General features: G+C 38.5%; 2 protein-coding genes across 6 annotated transcripts in view; both read left to right on the top strand.

Annotated features, from left to right (window-relative positions):
• The first annotated feature begins 922 nt into the window (after positions 1–922).
• On the top strand, positions 923–6,896 carry bud23 (BUD23 rRNA methyltransferase and ribosome maturation factor). Its single transcript, XM_023281434.3, has 12 exons — positions 923–1,100; positions 1,415–1,452; positions 2,929–3,024; positions 3,539–3,621; positions 4,447–4,543; positions 4,650–4,746; positions 4,849–4,899; positions 5,019–5,104; positions 5,341–5,386; positions 5,478–5,539; positions 5,887–5,976; positions 6,182–6,896. The coding sequence occupies exons 1-12, from the start codon at positions 1,053–1,055 to the stop codon at positions 6,234–6,236; spliced, it is 849 nt and encodes a 282-aa protein (XP_023137202.1). The 5' UTR covers positions 923–1,052; the 3' UTR covers positions 6,237–6,896.
• Positions 6,897–8,776: 1,880 nt separating this feature from the next.
• stx1a (syntaxin 1A (brain)) overlaps positions 8,777–21,805 on the top strand; it is an 82,902-nt gene continuing 69,873 nt past the window's right edge. For 2 of the 5 annotated variants that reach the window (XR_008602304.1, XM_023281433.3), the window contains exon 1: positions 8,786–9,270. Coding sequence is in view for 3 of the 5 variants with exons in the window: in XM_023281433.3 (XP_023137201.1) it covers positions 9,241–9,270 (30 nt within the window). In the remaining 2 variants the exon portion in view is untranslated. Of the gene's footprint in view, positions 9,271–21,805 lie in introns of all 5 variants that reach the window. The other 3 variants (XR_008602305.1, XM_055012312.1, XM_023281432.3) reach the window with 3 other exon arrangements.

The raw sequence follows: 21,805 nt of genomic DNA, 5'->3' as shown, positions 1-21,805 counted from the left end.
TTTGGTCACTGTGATCATCTTGTGTCTACTTTTAGTTAAGTTGTGCCTTGTTGCAGTCGTTTTGTGTCTCTCTGTGGCACTTTTAAGCATATCTGTAGTTGGATTGCATCTTTTTGCATTATTTTTGTGCCACTTTGCTTCTTTTTTGTCTTTTTGTGGTCAATTTGTGTTTCTTTGAACATCGCAACCTCCCACTGCATCAGCAGAGGGAAAAAGATCTGGACAGACAGCACACGCCCTGGCCAGAAGCTGTTCATCCTGCTGCCGTCAGGGAAGAGACTGAGATCCTCAAACTGCAGGACAAACAGGCTTGGGGACAGTTTCTACCCATGGTCCATCAGACTCCTGAACTCCAAACACCTGTCTACCTGAATGCACAATGTCACTTTTTGCTGCTTTTGTGCAATTTCCTGACTTTATCCTATTTCACTGGTTCTTATTCCATTTCATTTACCTCCCATATTGTACATATCTGGCCTCCTTTGCAGATGTTGTCATTTTTAATATGGTTTTGTTATATATGTACATTTGATTTTATTATTTAATGTTGATATTTTATTTCTTATTGCTTGTTGTTGTGCACCGTCCAGCGGAAGCTATTTATATTTTCGCCATGCCATGTATGATGACAATAAAGCCATTCTAATTGTAATTCTTTGTAGTCATTTTGTGTCTCTGTGGACATTAAATGTCTTTTGTGGCCATTTTGTGTCTCTTTGTGATCATGTTGTCTCGCTCTTTGGTTAGTGTGTGATTCTTTGATGTCATCTAAGCCATCTGAAAAATATTACATTCATATAATTATCGAAAATGTTTCACTATACGTTTTTTTTATTAGCTAAAACATTTTTTTATTCTCTGGGTGCTCAGTAGGTGACGCCCCTCCACGTCAGACTACCTTCATTAAACTCGACGAAGAAGCCGCTGCATGCGTCGCTTGTGGATGACGTCACTGCGTTTCACGTGTGGTTCGCTTGCTGCCGCAACATTTAGCTTGTTTATTTGCCTGAAATAATTCATTGTTTAGATATCGACGCACGTTCGGGGCAAACATGGCCTCCAGCTGTCGACGACCCGAACACTCAGCTCCTCCAGATGTGGTCAGTTTCACGGTTATTTGTGTTTTTAGCTGCTAGAATCTGGCTGTTAGCTTCTACAGTATTTTCAATTTGTCGAGGTCTCCGCTACTGAAAGCTTAGAATTTCTGAAGAGGCGAGTTGAATTGTGATTTACTGAGCAGCTGGTTAAGTAGTCAAGTATTGTTTTTAACGCTGGGTTTCCATTCGTCCAGTTTGTTCCTTGTATTTGGGTGTAATTAATATGTAAGTGACAGAAACTGGAGCTCCAGCTGAGCCAGCACTACTGTGTTGAAGTGTTATTTATCTGTGAATGTGATCTGCTCTCATCTTTGCAGTTCTACAATGAAGAAGAGGCTAAGAAATATTCTCAGAAGTGAGTCTGGATGTTCTGTTGTCTACTGTGTATCTCCCTGTTGAGCATTGTTTATGATAATAGACAACTCTGCCCTAACAAATTGGATGTTTTTATCCTGTCCTTTAATGTTTTTATTCTGTGCTAAACTTCAGTTTTATGCACATCGCATTGTACCTGCTGTTCATCGTTTGTTTAGTGTGTGTTTTCTGCATGCATTTATTTTACATAGTCTGCTTTTTGTTTGCTTGCTTTCTTGGTAAATGTATATAAGTGTAGAGCTTCAACTATTAAGTTACATAAGGTTATTAGTGGTTTTAGAAGGCAAAATCATATTCCCCAAGTCTTGGTTTCGCTTTGTGCTGGCTGGCTGTTTGTTTTTGAATTGATTTTAAGATTTTACTGCAGATTTAATCAGGGTCTTGGGTCCCCCAAGCTACATAGCAGAATTTTGGACCCCATAAGAGCCAGGTCGCAGCCTGACATCCTTGAAGGAGGCACTTTGTTCCAGAATTGAGATTTAGATTTAAATGTGACTCCTTTTACAGTCAGGACCTCTCAACTTTAGAATAAAGCTTCGCAAAATCACTTCCTAAAGCCTGTTTCTACAGGCTTGTTTTTATGTGATATCTCTCTATTGCTTATCAAGGTCTTATTTCTTTTGTGGTCTTATTTGCATTTGCTGAAACTGACACATTGCATATCGTATTTCTGCATCTGTTGTCTTTATGTTTTAACTTTATCTCTGTTGTTATGTTGATGTTGCCTCTTGGTATCCTGAATTTGCTTTGTCTGTCACACCCTTGTTTTGAAAAGTTCTACATAAAAATCTGAGGATCTGCTGTTTTATATTAGTGTAAATGGAATATTTTGGATTACTACAGAATCTGTGATATTGTTTTGGACATGTTTCACACTTTCTGGACATTTTGTAGAGCAATCAATCTTTTAATCATGATTCATTTAGGTGCAGTGATTGATAACAACAGTGTGATGCTGAATATCTGGTCTGGTGCAGCTTAAGCTTGTTTTATTAATTTGAGTGGATCAGAATGGCACAAACAGAATCTTCTCACTTGACAGAATTAGATTAATGAAACACCGTTGCAGTTTCCTCAGTACACTTTAAGCAGGTTGCCTTTACTTTGACATGCGCTGCTGAAAAACTTAAAGTCTTATGAAACTGTTGTTGGTGGAACATAAAACAAAAAATGGCAAAGTTAGTCAGGAAGTCACTAATTCATACATGTCACTTCATTAGCTAAATTTGCAATATGGAAGACAATGGCCTTTGGTTGTGGTGTATAAACTAACCTTATTTGTTCAGCCTATTTCATTCAACAAAACAGGATTGTTTACTCAACTGTCAGTAACTTGTTGGCTGATTCTTTATATTAATAGAGAGTTAAGTTTGCTTTTGTAAAAATATCTTAACATTAACAGAGATCACAAATTAAACGATGACTAAATCAATGCTGTGTTTGTTTTGCTTCATAGCTCACGAATGATTGAGATCCAAACTCAAATGTCAGAGAGAGCTGTGGAGCTTTTAAACCTGCCGGAGGGACAGCCCTGCTACCTGCTAGATGTCGGGTGAACGAGTCACGCTGATGATGTTTACGCTGTTAACTTAAAGCAATACTTGGAATAAGAAATAATACACTATTTATTTTAACTGTAACTTACAGTTTGCTTCAGTATTGCAGAAGTTAGGATGTGATTATTTTTGCATTGCTGAAGAAATCCTTAACTGTGTCTACATCTTAGTCAGACTCTGGCTTTTCTGAATGTTTTATTTGTTATTTAAAAAAAGAGATTTATAAATTACAGTGGTTTATGAACATCTTGTAATTGCTGCAGAAATGTGGCAGAAACAATCAGATTTGGGTTGGATGCATCTGAGAAACTCAATGAAAAGTGTTGTGAAGTTTTCTAAGTGCTGTAACAGAGAATCACTTCCTCTGTATGTCTCCAGTGTGGCACATAAGACATTTCTTTTTATTTTCATTAAGTTTTTCTCTAACCAGTTGTAAGAGCCGTGATAATCCAGTAATGTGTATTTGTGATGAAATAAAACTCTGCGGTGACTGACTGTTTTCTGTTTTAGGTGTGGCTCTGGTCTCAGTGGAGACTATCTGTCAGAGGAAGGACACTACTGGGTTGGAGTCGACATCAGCAGTGCAATGCTGGGTTAGTCTGATACTCTTGTATTTAAACAAGAAGCTGTAGCTGAATGATACAGATTATGATCTAATCGTGACTAAAAAATCGTGTTTGTGCATTTTATATACCAAATATCAAGATTTGATTACCTTACTAGTGTAACTTTGTCCAGTTGATTAAACATCTTGTACTTGTCTTTGAAAGTAAATTACAGTTAAGTGATGTAGCTTTTGGGATACTTGATGAATGATTGTGTTGTTTTTCTTTATTGTCGTATTGATGTCTAATAATGATAATGACGTTAATGTGTTAAACATAGGTAGTTTTACCTAAAATATTGTGCTAGGACTAGAATGAGTTCCCGAAGAATCACAGCTGCTCCCAAAATCTAGACGTTGACCAGTTAGAAGAAGAAAATTTTAGAGTCAAACACATTTATTGTGCATGTATAAAATCAAGCTCCAGGCACTTGCTTGGTTTTGAATATTAAATTCTAACTTTACGAACACCCGGGGATGCAAATCAACATTCACAAACCTTATTAGATGTTGCACAGCTTTGTTTACCGAGCATTTTAAGCTTTTGTGCTTTCATCAAGATGATGTTTTGTGGTGGTTGTTTCTGGGTTTCATTTACAATCCAATGTGACATGGAGACTACTATAGTTTGTTGTTTTTACAAAAATTGCAGCTTGTTTTAAGATGGATGGTTTTGCAGTTTAAAACATTAAATCCAAGACCTGTCATGTTTTTTAAAATTGTATTTATTTGTTAAAGTGTGCAATTATGTGACAAGCATATGTGGATTAATTTCTGAAACACTGATCAAATGTAAACCTCTTCCCTGAGACAGATGTTGCACTGGACAGAGAAGTAGAAGGAGACCTTTTATTGGGGGACATGGGTCATGGGATGCCTTTCCGGCCCGGGACCTTTGACGGTTGCATCAGGTGAAGAACAAAGCGTGCTTATGCTACACGATAAAGGATTTTTGCTGGACTTTCTATTAATTTCTGATTCAGTTTTTCATGTACATTATGTTCTTTTCCCTCTCAGTATCTCTGCCCTGCAGTGGCTCTGTAATGCAGACAAAAGGTCACATAGCCCTCCAAAGAGACTCCATAGCTTCTTTAGTACTCTGTACTCGTCTCTGGTGAGGTCTTACTTCTCTTTTGGATTCCTTCTACAAAGATTCAAACACCCAGATACCTTTTTTTCATGATAAAAACCCTTATTCACTTCTCTGTTCTTTCAGTCAAGAGGCGCACGTGCAGTTTTTCAGCTTTATCCCGAGAATTCGGAACAGGTGAAAAACATGACCTCCTTTTTGTTTTTGTGTTGGCATTGCATCAGTGGATGTGCAGTCTGAAAATTTCTCCAGATTCCTTTTACTCACCTGCAGTTAAACCTCCTTCCTCTCTCAAGCTGGAGCTGATCACGACACAGGCCATGAGGGCGGGTTTCAGTGGAGGCATGGTGGTGGATTACCCCAACAGCAGCAAGGCCAAAAAGTCAGTACCTGTCAGAAGCAGCTTTTAATTCTGGTGTGTTCAGCCACAGCCGTCTGCAATTGATTCTTTCTTAATAATCTGTGAAATTAGTGTCAGTGTAGTCTGAACACAAGGCTAATTAGAGCAGGATGACATTCATATTGACTGAACTGTTGGTCACATTAGCTGTGTGATAAATGATTACACATTAAAGTGTTTGCTGGATTTTAATGGCCACGCTTCCTGTTTCCCTCCAGGTTCTTCTTGTGTCTGTTTGCTGGAGTAGCAGGAGTCCTTCCCAAAGTAAGAAACACAGGAGTTGGTGGAGGGTAGAGAGGATTTCTATTTTTTGTTCCACATTATGATAACAGTGGTTTCTTTTTGTTTATTTTAGGGATTGGGGTCAGAAACATCAGACAGAACTGTCCCAAACCAGGTTCAGTATTCAGGACAAAGGTAATGATACTAACATCACCCACTCTGTGCAGGATAATTCCTATTTTGTTCATGATTTCTATTAAAAGATTCAGTTCATATTATTGCTGCTGGGATCAAAAGCAGGTCTTGGTGTTTATAAGTGCAGGTTCAGTCATACCTGCCCTAATGAAGCCTAATGACCAACAGAAATCTAAAAGGGCTGTTGTCCTGCCTGACTTAAAACCCTGTCAGGCAGATTTTCCTCCCTTTCACATACTAATGTTTAAGTGTGATTGAATGTCTCAGATATTCTGCATAAGATGCTGAGTTTGGTTTCAATGGTGCATTTTAAGTACACTTATCAGCTACACTTTGTGTTTGTGAAGATGCCGCTTCAAAAACATGAAAGGAAAATCACTGAAGAAGGGACGAGATTGGATCCTGGAGAAGAAGGAGAGAAGGAGAAGACAGGGACGGTATGTTCATGACTTTATTTTAGCCTCTTTCAAGCCAATAATTGGATTTAGTAGGATACCATGAGCTGAAATACCCAACGTCTGAATAATATCGTCTGTAATATATTAAATATGAGCTTTAATTGAATTCCACATCTGATTAGCTGTTTTTTCTGACGCTTGCTGACGTCTCCTCTCTCTCTGCTGTGCGTTTTCTCTCCTGCAGGGAGGTTCGCGCTGACACAAAATACACCGGACGTCAGCGAAGACCTCATTTCTAGCTGTGACTCATGCAGCTGTGCCTTCGTTAGCCCTCGTCTGGAACGCCCCGCACACAGTCACCTCTGGAGAGGCTGAGTGATTGGACTCGGTTAATTTATCAACTCTTGAATTCGAGTGGATGCCATGCAAGTGTGAAATGCCATTACAGCCAATAGTTTTTGTATTTTGGCGAGCGTTCCGCAATTTGTTTCTCACAAATGGCGGTGTGATTGCTGCATGTTCAGTTTGGCTGGAAGCACATGAATAAATGTGTGCGCTGCCTGCTAGTGGCCAAAAAAACACAGTGAGGACAGGGTGGCAACATGGATAGTTGTTAAAACAATTCTTAGAAATTACAAAATGTCAAATCTACCATCCCTGATCAGCTGTTTATTGTATTATCTACAATATTTTCTCAATTAAAGTTAAACAAAATAACTTTTTTGCTGTTTACTCTTTTATATGAGTGAATAAGCCCAATTCATTAATGAAAACTACGTTTCACAAAATGAATTTACAGCAGCTACCCTGTTAATGAGCTGGAATTTGCAAAATGACAGAGTACAGATATATAGTACACATATGAGCAAAGTGGTAGTTAAGTTCAAAAAAAGTAGACCTTGCTACTGAGGGGGATATGGAAGTAAATTGTCTTGAAATAAAAAAGGTTCTTGCTAATACATCTTTGTAGATTATTCTTATCAATAGAAAAATAGAGGAAATACATATACCATTATATATAATATATATATATAATATATATATATATATATATATATATATATATATATATATATATATATATATATATATATATATATAAAAAATAAATATATATATATATATATATATATATAAGCATGTTTTTATCACAGCGAAAGGGGAAAGTGTGATTGTTTAAAAAAAGACCTTAGATGACAAGAGTTAATTGTCATACTAACACAGCACATAAAATACTCCTTTACAAGTAAAAATCCTGCTAAAAGTGTTACTTCAGTTAATGTATGTAAATGTAATTAGGAAAGTGTACTTAAAGTAGTAGAACTAAATGTATTAACTGCAAAAAAATATCTCCGGCACTCCTATACTATGATTTAAATTATTATTGTATTAATATTGCTCGTTCATTAATATAAAAGGAATATTTTACTGTTGAAATTGAAGGAGTTTGAGCCCAACTACCAGCCTGCAACTAATGATTATTTTCAATATGGATTCATCAGCTGACTATCTTTCAGAGTGACGTCATCCCAAGTTTGCTTTGTTTAACTGACTGCTCACATCTCCGAATTATCAAAATTACTGAAAGGTAAAGCAGCAGATTTGCACATTTCAAAAGCTGCAACTGTAAAATTGTTACTTTTCCACATGAAAAATCAAACATCCATGTATAAATGATCAAACACTGGAAATGAGCTACTCAGGTGAAGTTCAAGTCCTCCAATTAATGTGGTAAGCTACTTGAACAAAATCACTCGGTTACATTTCACCACTAGATCTAAATATATTTAGACTGTATTTATCTTTACATTTAATGCAAAACAACGACAAAACACAGTAGTATTCCAGCAGCTGGGGCACCAAAGAATACTGTCATTTCCATAAGTAAAATACATTTTTGAGCCTTCATCCTTTGGCTTTTTAATGTTTAATGCAAGCTATTTGCAAGTGTGAAACTATGATATGACCTTTAAAATATATCCACAGATCAGGCATAACATTATGATCACATGCTTGGTCCCCTATATGCTGCTAAAACTCCTCTGAGCCAGTAGGGCATGGATGCAGGACCTCTGGGGATGTCCTGTGGCACCGGGATGGTGGCAGTGTCCTGGACCGTCCCACAGATGCTCAATAAGATCTGGATCTGGGGAGTGTGGAACCCGGGTGAACAGTTAAGCTCTGTTGTGTTCACTGGGCCACTCCTGAGCAGTTTTTGCGGTGTGTTGGGGTGCACTGTGTTGCTGGTGTAGGGTTTGGTTGGTTGCTTGATCTACAATGTCTAGGTGGGGGGTACATGTCAAACATCCACATGAATGTCAGGACTCAAGGTTTCCCAGCAGAACGTTGCATTAAAACAAGATGATCCATGTTATTCACTTCACCTGTCAGTGGTCATGATGTTGTGGCTGATCGGTGAATGTATTCTAACACAAGTTAATTGATAGATGTGATATATATTGTATTGATTCTACATTTTTGTTGTGAAAATATCTGCAACTATGCAAGATAATTACAAATCTGCATAAAATTACAAAATACCTTTTTTTTTTTGCTATTATCATTAGCTGAATGTCACTAGTCATTTTAAGTCTTTAAAAAGTGGAAATTTTATTCTTATCCAAAAGTTATTTTAAATTAGATGTGTGAAGTTGCTGCTTATTTTTGTAATTTTATTGATATTTTATTGCATTTCAAAAAATATGGGGAAAAATTATGTTGAAATGTAATAGTTTTTTTTTTTTTTTTTTTTTTACAGTGTAATGTATTTAAATTCTAAAATTAGAATTTTTACAGAGCCCATCGGGATCATTTCGGGGTGTGTTTCGGCAGAGGTCGCTGTGCAACAATGGAATCACCTGGACGTTTCTGAACCTGCTTAATCGATAATCACATTTAACACCATTTCACCAGTCAGACTCTCTGCTCGGGTCATTTCTTTATCAAACCAGCCTCTGTGTGGTCAGACTGACGATCACAGCACAAAAAAAGAAACTCTGAAACAGGTTCTGCCTCGGAGGGGAAAAAAAAGGGCAATTAGTGCGGAAGTTGCGGGTGCGTAATGGGTTAACGGCGGAAGGCCTCGCCTCACCTTTTGTGCGCGTCACCGGGCTCTGAAAAGTGGCTCCACCAACCCAGCATCCAAAAGCAACGAGGAGAAAATCACCGCCTCTCTCCGCCGCCAGACGCGCCTCCTCGCCTCGGTCGGTCACATCAGCCTCGTCGGTCTCCGCCCCGCCGCTCCATCTCCACCACCAACACGCATCCAGGAGACGACGGGAACCGAAGGAATAAGAGGGAACCATGAAGGACCGCATGCAAGAACTTAAACATGTAAGTTTGATTCTTTTACGCTCGCCAGCAGCCACCTGTTCCATGAGCGGCTTTTTAGTGTGGATGGTGTGATTTTAAAGCTCGTCCAGAGAGCGCAGATGAACGGAGCAGGGCGCGCTGATGGAGCAACAGTTGTGACTCTCTGGGTCTGATGGAGGCTCATATTGAACACAGGCAACGGGCGAATACTGCCAAGGTTTACTGCTGGCGCAAAACCCGGATTAGATGAAGGATTTTACGCGTTTACGCAAAGTGAAAGTATTTTCTTCCTGATTTTGTTAACGCACACTTTGCTCTCCCTGTTAAATCAGTTTAAAGGCCATTGCAGGATAACAGGAGGAGTTATTGGATAGACACTTTGTAGGCTGCTGAATTGGATGTAATTTCCATAGTGTGATGCGTTATGTAGTGCCAATTCGTAGTAGTTTTGTTTTCTGGTGTCTTTGGTAATTTAAGAATTGTCCAAACACAGTTGGATTGAAACTGTGCAGCATTAGTAGAAATAATCCGCAGGTTAAATAATTATTTTGTGCGTCTGGGAGTGTATGTGGTTTGATCGATCTGGCCAACTATATCAATGTGTGACTGAGGAGGAAATTGGTCCCAGCTCACCCATTTCACCTGTTAAATGTCCGACCTCTGCTCGTCAGAAAAGAAAAAAAACCTTTACTGAGCGCATTTTTTCGTCTATTTCTCACAAGTATTGTGCAATTTATTCCATCTCTGTGCTTGTGGAGAGAGATGGGACTTCAATCTGACGTGAATTAATCCGTTTTTTATTTTAATCCCCACAGCACATACCTTCACTAACCATGAAGATAAAGCCTTTAAAATCTTTGATTTGTGCGTTTTGACCTCTTTCAAATCTCCCCTGCAAATGTAACATTCAGTTTGGACAAACAGTCTTGAATGGTTGCTCATATGCTAAATGAGACCAAGACGATGGGTGACTGATTGGGTTTTTGGTTGGACGCACACAGTCATTGAGAATCCTCCACAGGAATGCAACTATATGGGCTACTGCATGCGTCTGTGTGGTAAAGTGGCCATTGTCAGATCTGGGTAATTGGCAGTTAAGCTGAGGAGAGAGACGGGAAACAGTTTACAGCTCCTCAGTTTTCAGTGAAGATCCAGCTTTGAATTGGCCTCAGGGGAGACAACCAAGCCTTCTCAGTTGTGTTGGTGTGCTCAGGAGAGGCGTGTCTTCAGGCTGCCACACTGCTGAGAGATGCAGTTGTACAATATGAGAGAAATCGCCCAAATCTCCCTCAGCAGCTTCTGTGCGAAAACCTTCAGCAGCCAAAATCATGTGGAGCTGACAGTGATGACATGCCAGCTGCCGATTCAGTTTCATCATTTTTGATCATTTTTCTCATATGTGAGAACTGGCAGCTGGAGCGACTCCAGATAGAGCTATTTTAGGCGATCCGCACCAAAAAAATAAAAAATAAAAAATTGAGGTAAACTGCAAGTCACAGACAGTTATTTCCCATCAGCACTAGATTAATATTGTTGTCCGTTTCCAGCCTCAAATGAACAGCTTCTTGAATCTGGTGGAGATGTCTCTGTGGGTCTGGACAGCTCATTACAGCAGCACAGTAGAGGATGCCAGTGTGATTATGGAAAAACTCACAATGCAGTGGACTATTAGTTATATTTTGAAATATGCCCATGACAAGTTTCAAGGTCCCAAGATCACATCTTCAGATCTTGTTTTGACTGATCATCTGGATAAAACCAAAAATTTTCATGGTAAATCCTCATATTTGTGAGGCTGAACAAGCTAATTCAGTCATATTGACTTAACAGGTGATCATTTCAGGGACCCAAACTTTATGAGCTCCAGCTTCAATTTGGAGAATTGTTGAGCAAATGAACCCTTCTGAGATTTCATGGTGAGAGTTTGGTGAGTTGCTGCCAATGCTTCAGATCAATGTGACATTAAGTCTGACACTAAAGCTGTGATTTGGGAAACCAATGCCTGGCAAATAGTATAGCAAAGTGACACTACATCTTTTACTTGTCTTTTTGCTCATCCACTGATGAATCAAGTTGTAACAGATTATTTCAACTCATAGATGAATCGATATACCCTTGCAGGGCCATCGTTGCTCTTTGTTTCTGGTTTTCTATTTCCTCTGGGTAGTTGTATAGGCCATAGAAATGCCACGGTACCTGGGAACTTTTGCTTGAAGACCATGAAGAGCACCTTCATCTAGAAAACAGGAACCAGAGGTCTCTTGTGGAGCTCTGTTTGGGTTTAGACCATGCAGGGAAATGCCTGCTGTTGGTGCATTTTGAAATTCATGCAACCCACTTTCCAGGCTGAGGAATGTCTGGGAGGATGGGAATGGAGAGGAGGATTCCCAATTCTCTTTATTAGCTTACATAAGTGAAAAACATGGTGACAAAACAACTACTTGGGTAATTTCATGTTGCCTTTTTAAAAATCTGGGCTGCAAACATTCACAATAGTTACAAAACTGAACCCTGCAAGGTCTATTCTAGTTGAGCAAGTACTCAATGATGTCCCCAAATATCTCTTGATGCTCATACTTTGACTTACCAGATGTAGATTGCAGGTATAAGGCTGACATTGGTCACACATTTCACTTGGCTTCCTCTTCCCCCTCCACTATTCGTGTGTTATTTACAAAAATCCCTTCAGTACAGAAAACAACAAGAATAACAACCCAACAACACTGAGAATTTCAAGGTTTGCCCATTTGGACAGTGCAGTAAGACAGCCTTGCTGTTTTTTGGAGGTGAATTATCCGTTTGAATGACAGTGCTCGTCTCCCTGCATGCAAATGTTCCACCAAAACAATTCACCTGTCACTATTTGAGGGGACACCACTGCTGCATCCTGGGCTTAGCTCCATCCAATATAATCATGACTGGTTTATAGATATACAAACATGCAAGATGTTTTTCCATTTACAGAAAAATGCTAATTAGTTGCAGTCACACTATTCTGTGTGGCAGAATGAACTAAATATGCAAGAATGTGGGAATTTGGGTCTTCTGCTAGAGGCTGTAACAAAATCTGAGGTCACCTTTTTAATTAACTTTTCCGCTCTCCTGAAGCAGCATTATAATGATTGTCAGGTTTTGATAAGAAATGCCAACCCTGTCACACAAAAAATACATTTCTCTACAACTTAACTGCATTTCCATTCACGTTTCGAAAGAAATTATTTTTCTTTCCAAAAGGTGAGACGACAATGTCACAGAAAACAATTACAGCGTCAAAAGAGCTTTAAAGTCAGCATTAGGAAGTCGGAGAAGAGGTGGAGTGAGTTTTCACTGTGTTTCATCAAGTTTATGGCCCTTTCATACACAATCTTCAGCATGCATAAAATATTTTCTATGGAAATTACACCTCTCCACCTTGGTTAAGTAACTTTAATAGCTCTATAAAGATGTTATGGGAAACCACATAATCCTAAGCTCTGTTTACCTTGCTGTTAAAATCAATGACAATATACAAAGAGGCTTAAGCACATCTAACATCACCACTACATAATTCATTTAAATTCCTTTCATTTGGAAGTCTCATTATAAACTTGAAGCATAAAATCCAGGGAATTCAGACACATATCAGCTTTTTTAGTTTTGACTTCTATGTGTGGCTGGATGTCTGTGTTGTATTGGCTGTGCAGTGACATATGTTGGTGCCAAACTCTTGTTGTGCTGCACAGGCCACTGAAAATAATGTGTTTTAGAGCATAGTAGTGCTGTTGTCACTCTCTGTCTGAAAGGGCCATTAGGCACCAAAACTACCAGGTTAGGTTTAGAAAAATATGGTTAGGGTTAAAAAACAACTCATTTCCAACATGTTGAAAGGTTTTCCTCCATTTTCTGGGTTACCAAAACAGTAGGGCTGAACAGTTTATTGGAATATTATCAAAATTGTAATATGGTCAAGTGCAATATCCAGATTGCTTCACATTTTTCGACAAATGTGAACTGTGTCACAAATTACCAATATAAATCGAGCAATTCAGATTTTTCAGCCATAAGGAAACCTACTTGCGATGGACTGCAGAAAAAGGAACAATCATTTTTATATAAATTTTTTTAGTGGATTTTTTTTTTTTTTAAATGACCATTCTCTCTAAAATTGTGAATGACATTGCAATAGTAATCCGAATATATATATTTTGTGTATGTTGTTTAGCCCTAGTTACCATTGTGATTAGTTGCCTCCCATGTAATACAGGAGCGACAGTAAAGAATTCAAATAAATGATGAAGATATGTTGATTAGAAATGTATTTGTGATAGATTCATCCTGGTTTCTGGTACCTCGGTTCAGCTCATCTGCACAGAACCAGTCCTGTAAATGTACTCTGTTTATTCCCAAATGTAAAATCGGTGTGTCTCACTGCATGGCAATCCTCTGTGTCATCTTTGGAACATCTGGCCAATATCTGATTTGTGTCGATGCAGATTTTGTTAGCAGTTGCTATTTAGGAAAACTTTTCTCAAATGTACGTTATTTATTTAGACTTTAGGTGAAAGTATATTGCGCTACGTTTTGCCAACTGCTTGATGTATTACAAAGATATTACATAAGCGTTGTTTTTTTTTTTTTTTTTTTTTACACAAACAAACCAAACGTGCAAAAAGAAGACATCCGAGCTTCACAGATTTTTGTTGCATGTGTGTGTGGAGTTACAATGCAGGTTTTACTCACCCATGTGCTTGTGTGTCATTTTGGCAGGAAATTGAGTTTTGCTCATATTTGTGTGAGGCTGCAGGTTCTGCTCCAGCGTTGTCCATATGCACATAAAGCTATTTCATGAGCTCAACACCTGCCTACGACTCTGCTCTCGCAACAGCTCATTAGCTTGCTGCCTGAAGCTGCCAGGCCCAATAACTAAAATGGTCATACAGCGTCTCCCCTCCCTTCACCTTGTCCCATCACTCCCAGTTGGCCCAGCATGGTTTAGTGACAGATGGCGCAGATATGATGCGTTCGTCAGCCGTCTTCAAGCTCTGAAACCTGAGGGGAAACACGCTGATGAGGTTATTACAGATTTCACACACCACAGGGGCTCTTATAAATCAGATGTGATTGTTTATCATTTTATGGCAGTGACTTATTTATTTAGGCCGACAATATAAACGCTGCACCTGTAACAGGTCATTTCGCCTTCACATCTCATCGTTTTTTTCTTTTTTTTTGCTTGATGTTTTATCTGTTCCATCTTTTTTTTTCTGTCTTGTCGTTTGATTGACCATATCGGCCTCTTTTGCCGTCTCTGGCTCTTTAATAATAACCCTCACTTTTCTTCCATCCTCTCTGTAACAGTGAGTTCCTCCATTATTGCCCTTTGCTCTTTTCATATCAGTGATTTATCAGATGGCTTCTCCTGCATTTTTCCTCTCCTTTATCCCTCCAGACTTGTGTATGCAGCCTTGTTAGTCCATGCTAGTGATGGTTCAGGCAGCTCATTGTGTGTGTGTGTTTGTGTGTGTTTGTGTGTGTGTGTGTGTGTGCGTGTGTGTGTGCGTGTGTGTGCGTGTGTGTTGGGGCTACTCACTGTCACTGCCTGTTTGGCGTTAGAGTGACACATTAACTAATAGGATGGATGTGGAGCACCGACTCAGAGGCTGTGTGAATTTGACTCTTGTTTCTTTTCATTATCCCTCCACTTTTTTTCACTTTCATTATTACACTTTATTATGTGCCTTTACCTTCCTTTTTTGTTCTGTCCTTGACTCTGATCTTGGCTGTTGACATTTCGTCATTGCCACTAATGTCTGTGGGATAAAAGAGCCGCTTTAGTTCCTGTTGAGCTGAACAACGATCCGACAGGGTCAGAGGTTTTATTTGTCCTCGTTTAAAGCCACGAGCTTCTGTAAACTGTGCGGTGGACAAACTGGCTGCTTTCTGTTTGTGACCCTGAGCTGAGAGTTTTCCATAAAATCAGTGGCGAAGGGAATAAAGTAACAGTAAAATGCTTTATCATTGTACTACATTATCAGAAAGTCACACACACAGTCACAAACACATTATTCATTAACACACAGAAGCTGAATAATTGCATTAATGAGCCATGAAATGAGTGTGACCGATCTGGCATTTCACCAGGGACTTGTCTGTCTTTGCAAATGAGGTGACAGTTGCAATGATATCCAATATCTGTTGGCTGGTAGCTGTTATTTTTGTAATGTGTGAATAGACGGTTCATTGAACCATTGTTTAGTGATGATTGATTCCAACCAGTGAGAATTTCTGCAAATAAATGTGTTGCGATGTCAGTGTCACTTGTGATAATGCTGTGCTACTGATTGTTGTTGTCTGCGTCTCAAAGTCTTGTCTCTTTCTTCTCGTAAAGAGAAGCAGCTTCCAAAGCATGAGTTAATAGAGATCATAATAATGGGAAACTACAATGATTCTGTAATCAAACTTTCACCATCTGCTGTGGAAGGCTTAGCTTCAGGTCATCTCTGTTACTGCTGCTGAAATTGAATTTTTAATGTGCTGACCTCCTCTTACACATTAGCTTTAATTGATGGCAGCAGAGTTGTTCTTTAGCACTGCAGATAACACCTTTTATCTCAGATACTTGTTGGAGATTAAGCCTGTGAATTGCCATCATCCTTATTAGGCCCCAAGTAGCTCTGCCTGTCTCTGCTGCATGATAATATTACACTGCAGTAATTTGATTCATTTCGCCAGCTTGAGGCTGAACAGGTGCTGTTAACTGACAAGTCCTCCAAAGTGAACAATAACATATGTTGTTTGCAAAAAACTAAACTTGAGAATAACATAGGCATTTTCTGATTTGATACCTCAGTCTGCAGGAACTTTCTCAGGTTTTTACCTATGGACTGTATCTATCTGCATGTCTGTGAAGATGTGTGACCAACAAAATTAGTCAACACACAGTAGTAATCAGTGGGTATAGAAGAGCCATAGTACCTCTAATCAGAGTTGTAGTAGTTGTCCTCCTAAAATGATACCACAGACAGTGTGCTGCTTGTACAATCTTGCTGTGAAAAGCAGAGTGACAAGTTCTTCACAGGTGTTATTAACGGAAATGAAAGTTTCTGAGACGTCCCAGACAGTGTGAAGGTCATTGCATAGCTTCTATGTACCGCATCCAAGAGATACTTGGCACAGAACAGTGAGATGTAACTTTGGTAAGCATGAAAATAAGTCTGATGGATGTTAAAAGCGCATTCTTTGGTCAGATAAACTGAGCATATTTGGCATGAACCTGGTCAGGACTACCACAGTGAATGCATAGTCCTGACAGTGAAGCATGGAGGTGAAAGTGTAATGATATGGGGCTACTGTGTGGAAGTATAAAAAATGTTGAGGAGATAACATTTAGAAATGGGACCATAGCTGTGGAGAAAACCAAAATACAGATGAGATGAGTCCTTGGTTGCAGAAGCCTTGCAGACAAGGAACATTCCTGCATGATAACAAAGCACACTGCTAAAAATCACACAAGAGTTTCTAAAGAAGAAAAAAAGTGAAAATAATGACCTGTCTAGTATCCAGTAAAACACCTTTGGGGTATTTTAAAGAGGAAGGTAGATCAATGCAACCCTTCTAGCTTAAAACAAATAGTCTCTGAAGAATAGCTGAAGATCTCTCCAGAGGCCAAATGAAGGAGGAGAGCGTAATAACTTGGAGAAGGCAATTTGTCGGATGTACAAAAAATAAAATCAACCAAATGGTGGCATAAAATTAACAGAAAAAACATCTACATTATTACCTGCAAATTCTGTATAAGACAGTTAATTGCCAACTAAAATGACATGATCATGACAGCCGTTCTTTTAGCTCTGTTTGTTGTTTGGAAGGTATGTGACTGTTTAGATGCTAAAAGCTCCACTGTGCTCAACAGCTCCCTGATGGGATGTCGGCTGTTTGGTGTTCAGCAGGTTTTTATTGGTTTTCAGAGCTTTCTCACCAAAAATAATTACATAGTGCGACTGACATGAGAGCAGTGAGAGGGAATCAGAACAGTTGTGGGCCTGAACATGAAAGTAATGGTGTTAAAAGTCTATAAAGAAGATGGAGAGCAGATGGGACGACTGTGTAGTGGGTTGAAAATTCTTTGTGAATTTGATATTCGAAGCAGCCTCCTTCACATGAAAGCAATCATAATAGCTGCATTAGGGTAAGAGAATGATGAGAGGCTAGGTTTGACTGCACTTCAATGTTCTGCTGACCCAACTATGGACCCCAACATCATTAATGTGTGGCTCTGCAACAAGTATTACCCTGATGGAGCAGAAACAACAATCAGTTAGTGGTTAACATTTCCCAGTTCCAGTGTCTCAAATGGAAGGACTTTCATGTTTTTGTTTCCTTTTGTTATATATAAAAAATGAATATGCTTTGGCTTTGGATTGTTAGAAACATGACAAACCATTTGAAAGCATCATCATAGGCTTTAGGAAGTTGTGGAGACTTTTCTTTTGACCATTTTGGCACATCTTTTCTGTCCTGAAAATCAGTAGCTTCAGTTTTAGACTCTTGTTTTTTAAATTATCTATCTTCCTGCCTCTCGTCTGTCACTGCCTCCTGATAGTTTTCTTGTCTTTTTCCTGCAATTCCTATCCTGCAGCCCTTTCATCTCCCCCTTGTTTGTTTTCTTCATCCTGCTATTCCTTGACATCGTCCTCACTCTCCGTTACGTTTCCTGCTCGTATCTACAATGTAATTGTGTTAGTGGTGCACTGGTTCTGTCATAATCCTTCATGGCCAGCTAGTTACAGAGCGAGGCACTCTCAATATATTCCCCAGGGGAAAAAAAGAAAGATACTGGGGGTGGGAAAAGTCATGGCATAAGCGCTGACAGCACATCTCTTTTCCCTGCCTGTGATCTGTCATTAAAGTTCAATTGAAGCTTTATGACATTTTCTCACCCACTCCTGCAACGCTGAGCACTGGCCGACCAGCCGCTGCTGCCTACACACATGTCTAAGCCTGACAAGTTTGTGTATGAACATCCTCAACAGCATGTAATTTATTTATTCATACCCATTCCCATCGGCCAATTATGAGCTAACAAGCCAAAATGGGAGTCGGGATCCTCCGTTTAGTCTAAAAGGTCACTACTCTTGTGAGTCCCTGCAGCAGAAAGAGATATTTCTGTGAGACCTGGCAGCTGCAGACATTTGAATTCTTGCCTGTAATTGATTATTATTGATTTGCGCAGAGTCCTGTTGTTATCGCATTGTAAGTCATCATTTAACCTTTCTTAGCGTGGCAGTTCGTAAATTTGTGTTTAGGCATGTTTAAATGGCATCACTTTGATGATTTCACTGTTGAAGGTCAGAAAGATGTGATGTGAGGGAGGCTGAGGGAGGAGAGGGATGAGCAACTGAGAGAGGAAAAGGAAGGAAGACCAGCACGCTGATAAATCTAAGGAGGGTCGAGTTTATTCATCAGTCTTATGATATTCATAAAAATACACACTGTCAATTTTTTGAAAAGTTTTTAACAAATTTTTTTAACCATAATTAATTTACAGATTTTCCCCGTTTTGTTGAATTACAGATCATCAAAAAAAAACATTATTTATTGACATATTAATCCTTAAAACAAACAGGAAAAAACTGTAAAAAAAAAAAAAAAAATCTGTTCTTTTACAAATGATCTTTCATTCTCCACCATATTTGATCAAAGTCTTACAATATTTGTTTTACTGGATTTAAATCCACAAGAAAAGTGCATTATTTTCAGATATTGTATTGTTATTTAAAGAAAAATTATTTATATTAAGTTTTTTGAACAATTTACTATTTTAGAGACTTTTCCAGTTTTGTTAAATTACAGATGATAAATTTATTCATTTACATGTTCGTTGTAAAAAAAATCCCAAACTGTAAATGTTTGCCAATATAAAATATCTGTATTTTTACTTTTTTTTTGCAATGTTTGACCATAAATGTATATTTTATTTACTGTATTTAAAACAGAAAAAAGAAAAGCAATTACATAAAAAAATGTATATGTTAAGAACTGAAAGGTGCTGTTTTCTTCACTTTTATTAATTTATGTATTGACTGCAAATAGTTATTTTACAGTGTGTACTCATACAGTAGCTATTATTTTGCAGATATTTGCTTGCTTGAAAGTTGCAGTATTCTACCATTTTGTAATGGTGTTTTTTGCATCCTTGCTGCCAGTTTTTTATCGTGTCTTTTTGCAGTTTTTTCTTTTACAGGGCACATATCGCCAAATGAGATGTAAAATTGGGTGGTATTGCTGGATGGTAGTAAGATGGTTTAAAAAAAGGAGAAGTGGAGACAGGAGAAGGGATAACGAGACAAAGGTAACTGAGTCCATGTTGTGTGGGTCTGCTGCTGATTCTGTAGTGAAGCTGGAGTCTGGAGGGAGGAGAGAAAATGACGGACAGGAAGGATGGGGAAGAAAAGGGAAGATGATTAAAGAGGGAGGACACTGAGGAGGATTGTTAGGAAAAAGAAATAGTTGCACATGCACACACTTTGACTCTGTGCTGCTGTGGTGGTGGTTGTGCTTCATCTCTTCTTCCACCCACATTATTCTCCTCCGTGTATCTGCTGAACTCTGTAAACTGCAGACAGAGCTGATGAAACCATCTTGTTAACCTAGCCAGATCTGTTTTTCACTGGAATACAAAACATCTGCGTGTGAGGAAGTAGGTGTGCATTTTGCTGAAACAAAGTAAAATTTAAAAAGCACCATACAAATGTCAAAGGCAATTATAAGAGACAAAAGCAGAAAGAACAAATTACATAATTAAACAGACCCACTGGTGGAGCAATAACAGCTTGGAGGACCCTAAAAGAGAAACATTTATTGTAGATGTTATACTTCGTGAACGATACAAGCAGATATTTTTGGCTGTGCTCGATGATCGAGTGCATTTACAGATTTTTATATTTTCTTTTCTCAGTGAACAGGCAAATAAATATATTATTTTCTGTTATTTTACAAGATATTTTCAGTAATTTACCAAAACTGGAAGCATCTCTAAAAATCTCTAAAACAACAGTTTAAAGAATTATTGTCAATGTTTCAGTCCTTTAATATACTTAATGTGTATATGTATGTGTGTGTGTGTGTGTATGTGTGTGTGTGTGTGTGTATATATAAATAGTGTCATTTTACAGTCAAATGTTGTAAAACAACAACTACCATTAAAAAACAAACAAAAAAAAAACAGATTGTTGTTGTGGACATTGTTTACAGCTTTGGCCTATTTAATTTACAGTTAACATGCAAATTAATACTTTTTGTGATTTTACTGATCTGAAATGTAAGAAAACAGGGAAATTCTGTATTCTAGAAATAACAGTAAATTGTTCAAAAATAGTTAAAGCTTTATTTAAAAAAAAATTTATATAGTGTACTTTTAAGTGTTTCTGTAACTAACAGTCTCTGTCTTCTGTTGTTGTGGTTATTTATTGCATGCTTGTAGCATTGTTTTTTCAGACAAACATCTGCACAAGATTTACAGATGTTCAGGGCTTTTCTAACTATTAGTATTAAATGATGTGTAAACACTGAAGTGTCACAAACAGGAAGTGATCAACTGAGCAGGTGATCAAACTGTGAATAAAACACAAGTCCAAATTAGTGTTTTCAGAAGACCAAAACTTTGACTTCCATAAAATACCTGCTTAAATATATCAATACCAATACTTAAATAATACCACAGTCAGAACCTGCAGAAAATAGATGGATGGGTCATTGTTTGTATCTAATTATCTCATCAAGCTCTGATGGTGGAAACAGTTTGTTGGGTACAAAATAAATCACATTTGTTGGACTTATCTTTCAGAGCAGGATGTACTTATGTTGCCTATCACGTTTGCTAACTTGTTGTTCTTTGAATCTTTGAATCCTTCCTACAAGTCTGCTTGTCTGTTGGGGAGACGCTTTGCTAAGTTTGCCATGTTGCTCCTTTAATCTGCGTAACATTATTTATTGACAGACTTCTCGGTGTCTGTTAACTCTCCCTTCCTCATTGTTGGGTACACAGGTGAAATAATTCAACATTTCGCTTCGTTGATGTGCCTCATCCACAAGCTGCCCAGGCTCACGTCTTGGGGAGAAAATAGCGAGTGCCACATCCACTGTGACTGCAGGCTCACACACACCGTCCTGCTGCTGCACACAGACAGTAAAAATCTAAAATGCTGCTCGTAGCGAAACCTCGCTGATCGGTTAAAGCATTGATCTTGAATTTGTGTCATTTTCAACAGCAAGGTATTGCTAAACATTTCTAGTATCATATACTGTCCAGCACTAGTCCAAGTTCCATTAAAAGAAAAGAGGATGACGTGTGGTTTCCAAGCAACCTGTGCCGGTGTGACAGTGTGTCCCATTCCTCCTTTTTCTACCACTTGGGGCCCTCATGAACTCATACACTCAAACACTGCAGCTGTGATGTGAGGGTTTGGTGCTTTGGCCTGAGAGCGTAGATTGGGATCAGGCCACTCTCTGCAACAGGCTCTTCTTCTTGTTTACTGGCAGCGATCATACAGCTATTTGGTGCTCTGCTGCTAACGCC

This window comes from Amphiprion ocellaris, chromosome 7 (genome assembly GCF_022539595.1).
Source record: "Amphiprion ocellaris isolate individual 3 ecotype Okinawa chromosome 7, ASM2253959v1, whole genome shotgun sequence".
Classification (NCBI taxonomy): domain Eukaryota; kingdom Metazoa; phylum Chordata; class Actinopteri; family Pomacentridae; genus Amphiprion; species Amphiprion ocellaris.
The sequence above is the reverse complement of the archived record's forward strand: the minus strand, read 5'-3'. Positions and strand labels throughout refer to the sequence as shown.

Coding starts and splice junctions, on each gene's coding strand:
- bud23 (XM_023281434.3), top strand. CDS start 1,053: ATGGCCTCCAGCTGTCGACGACCCGAACACTCAGCTCCTCCAGATGTG. Junction 5,105..5,340: donor AACAGCAGCAAGGCCAAAAA/GTCAGTACCTGT, acceptor GTTTCCCTCCAG/GTTCTTCTTGTGTCTGTTTG. Junction 5,540..5,886: donor GTTCAGTATTCAGGACAAAG/GTAATGATACTA, acceptor GTGTTTGTGAAG/ATGCCGCTTCAAAAACATGA.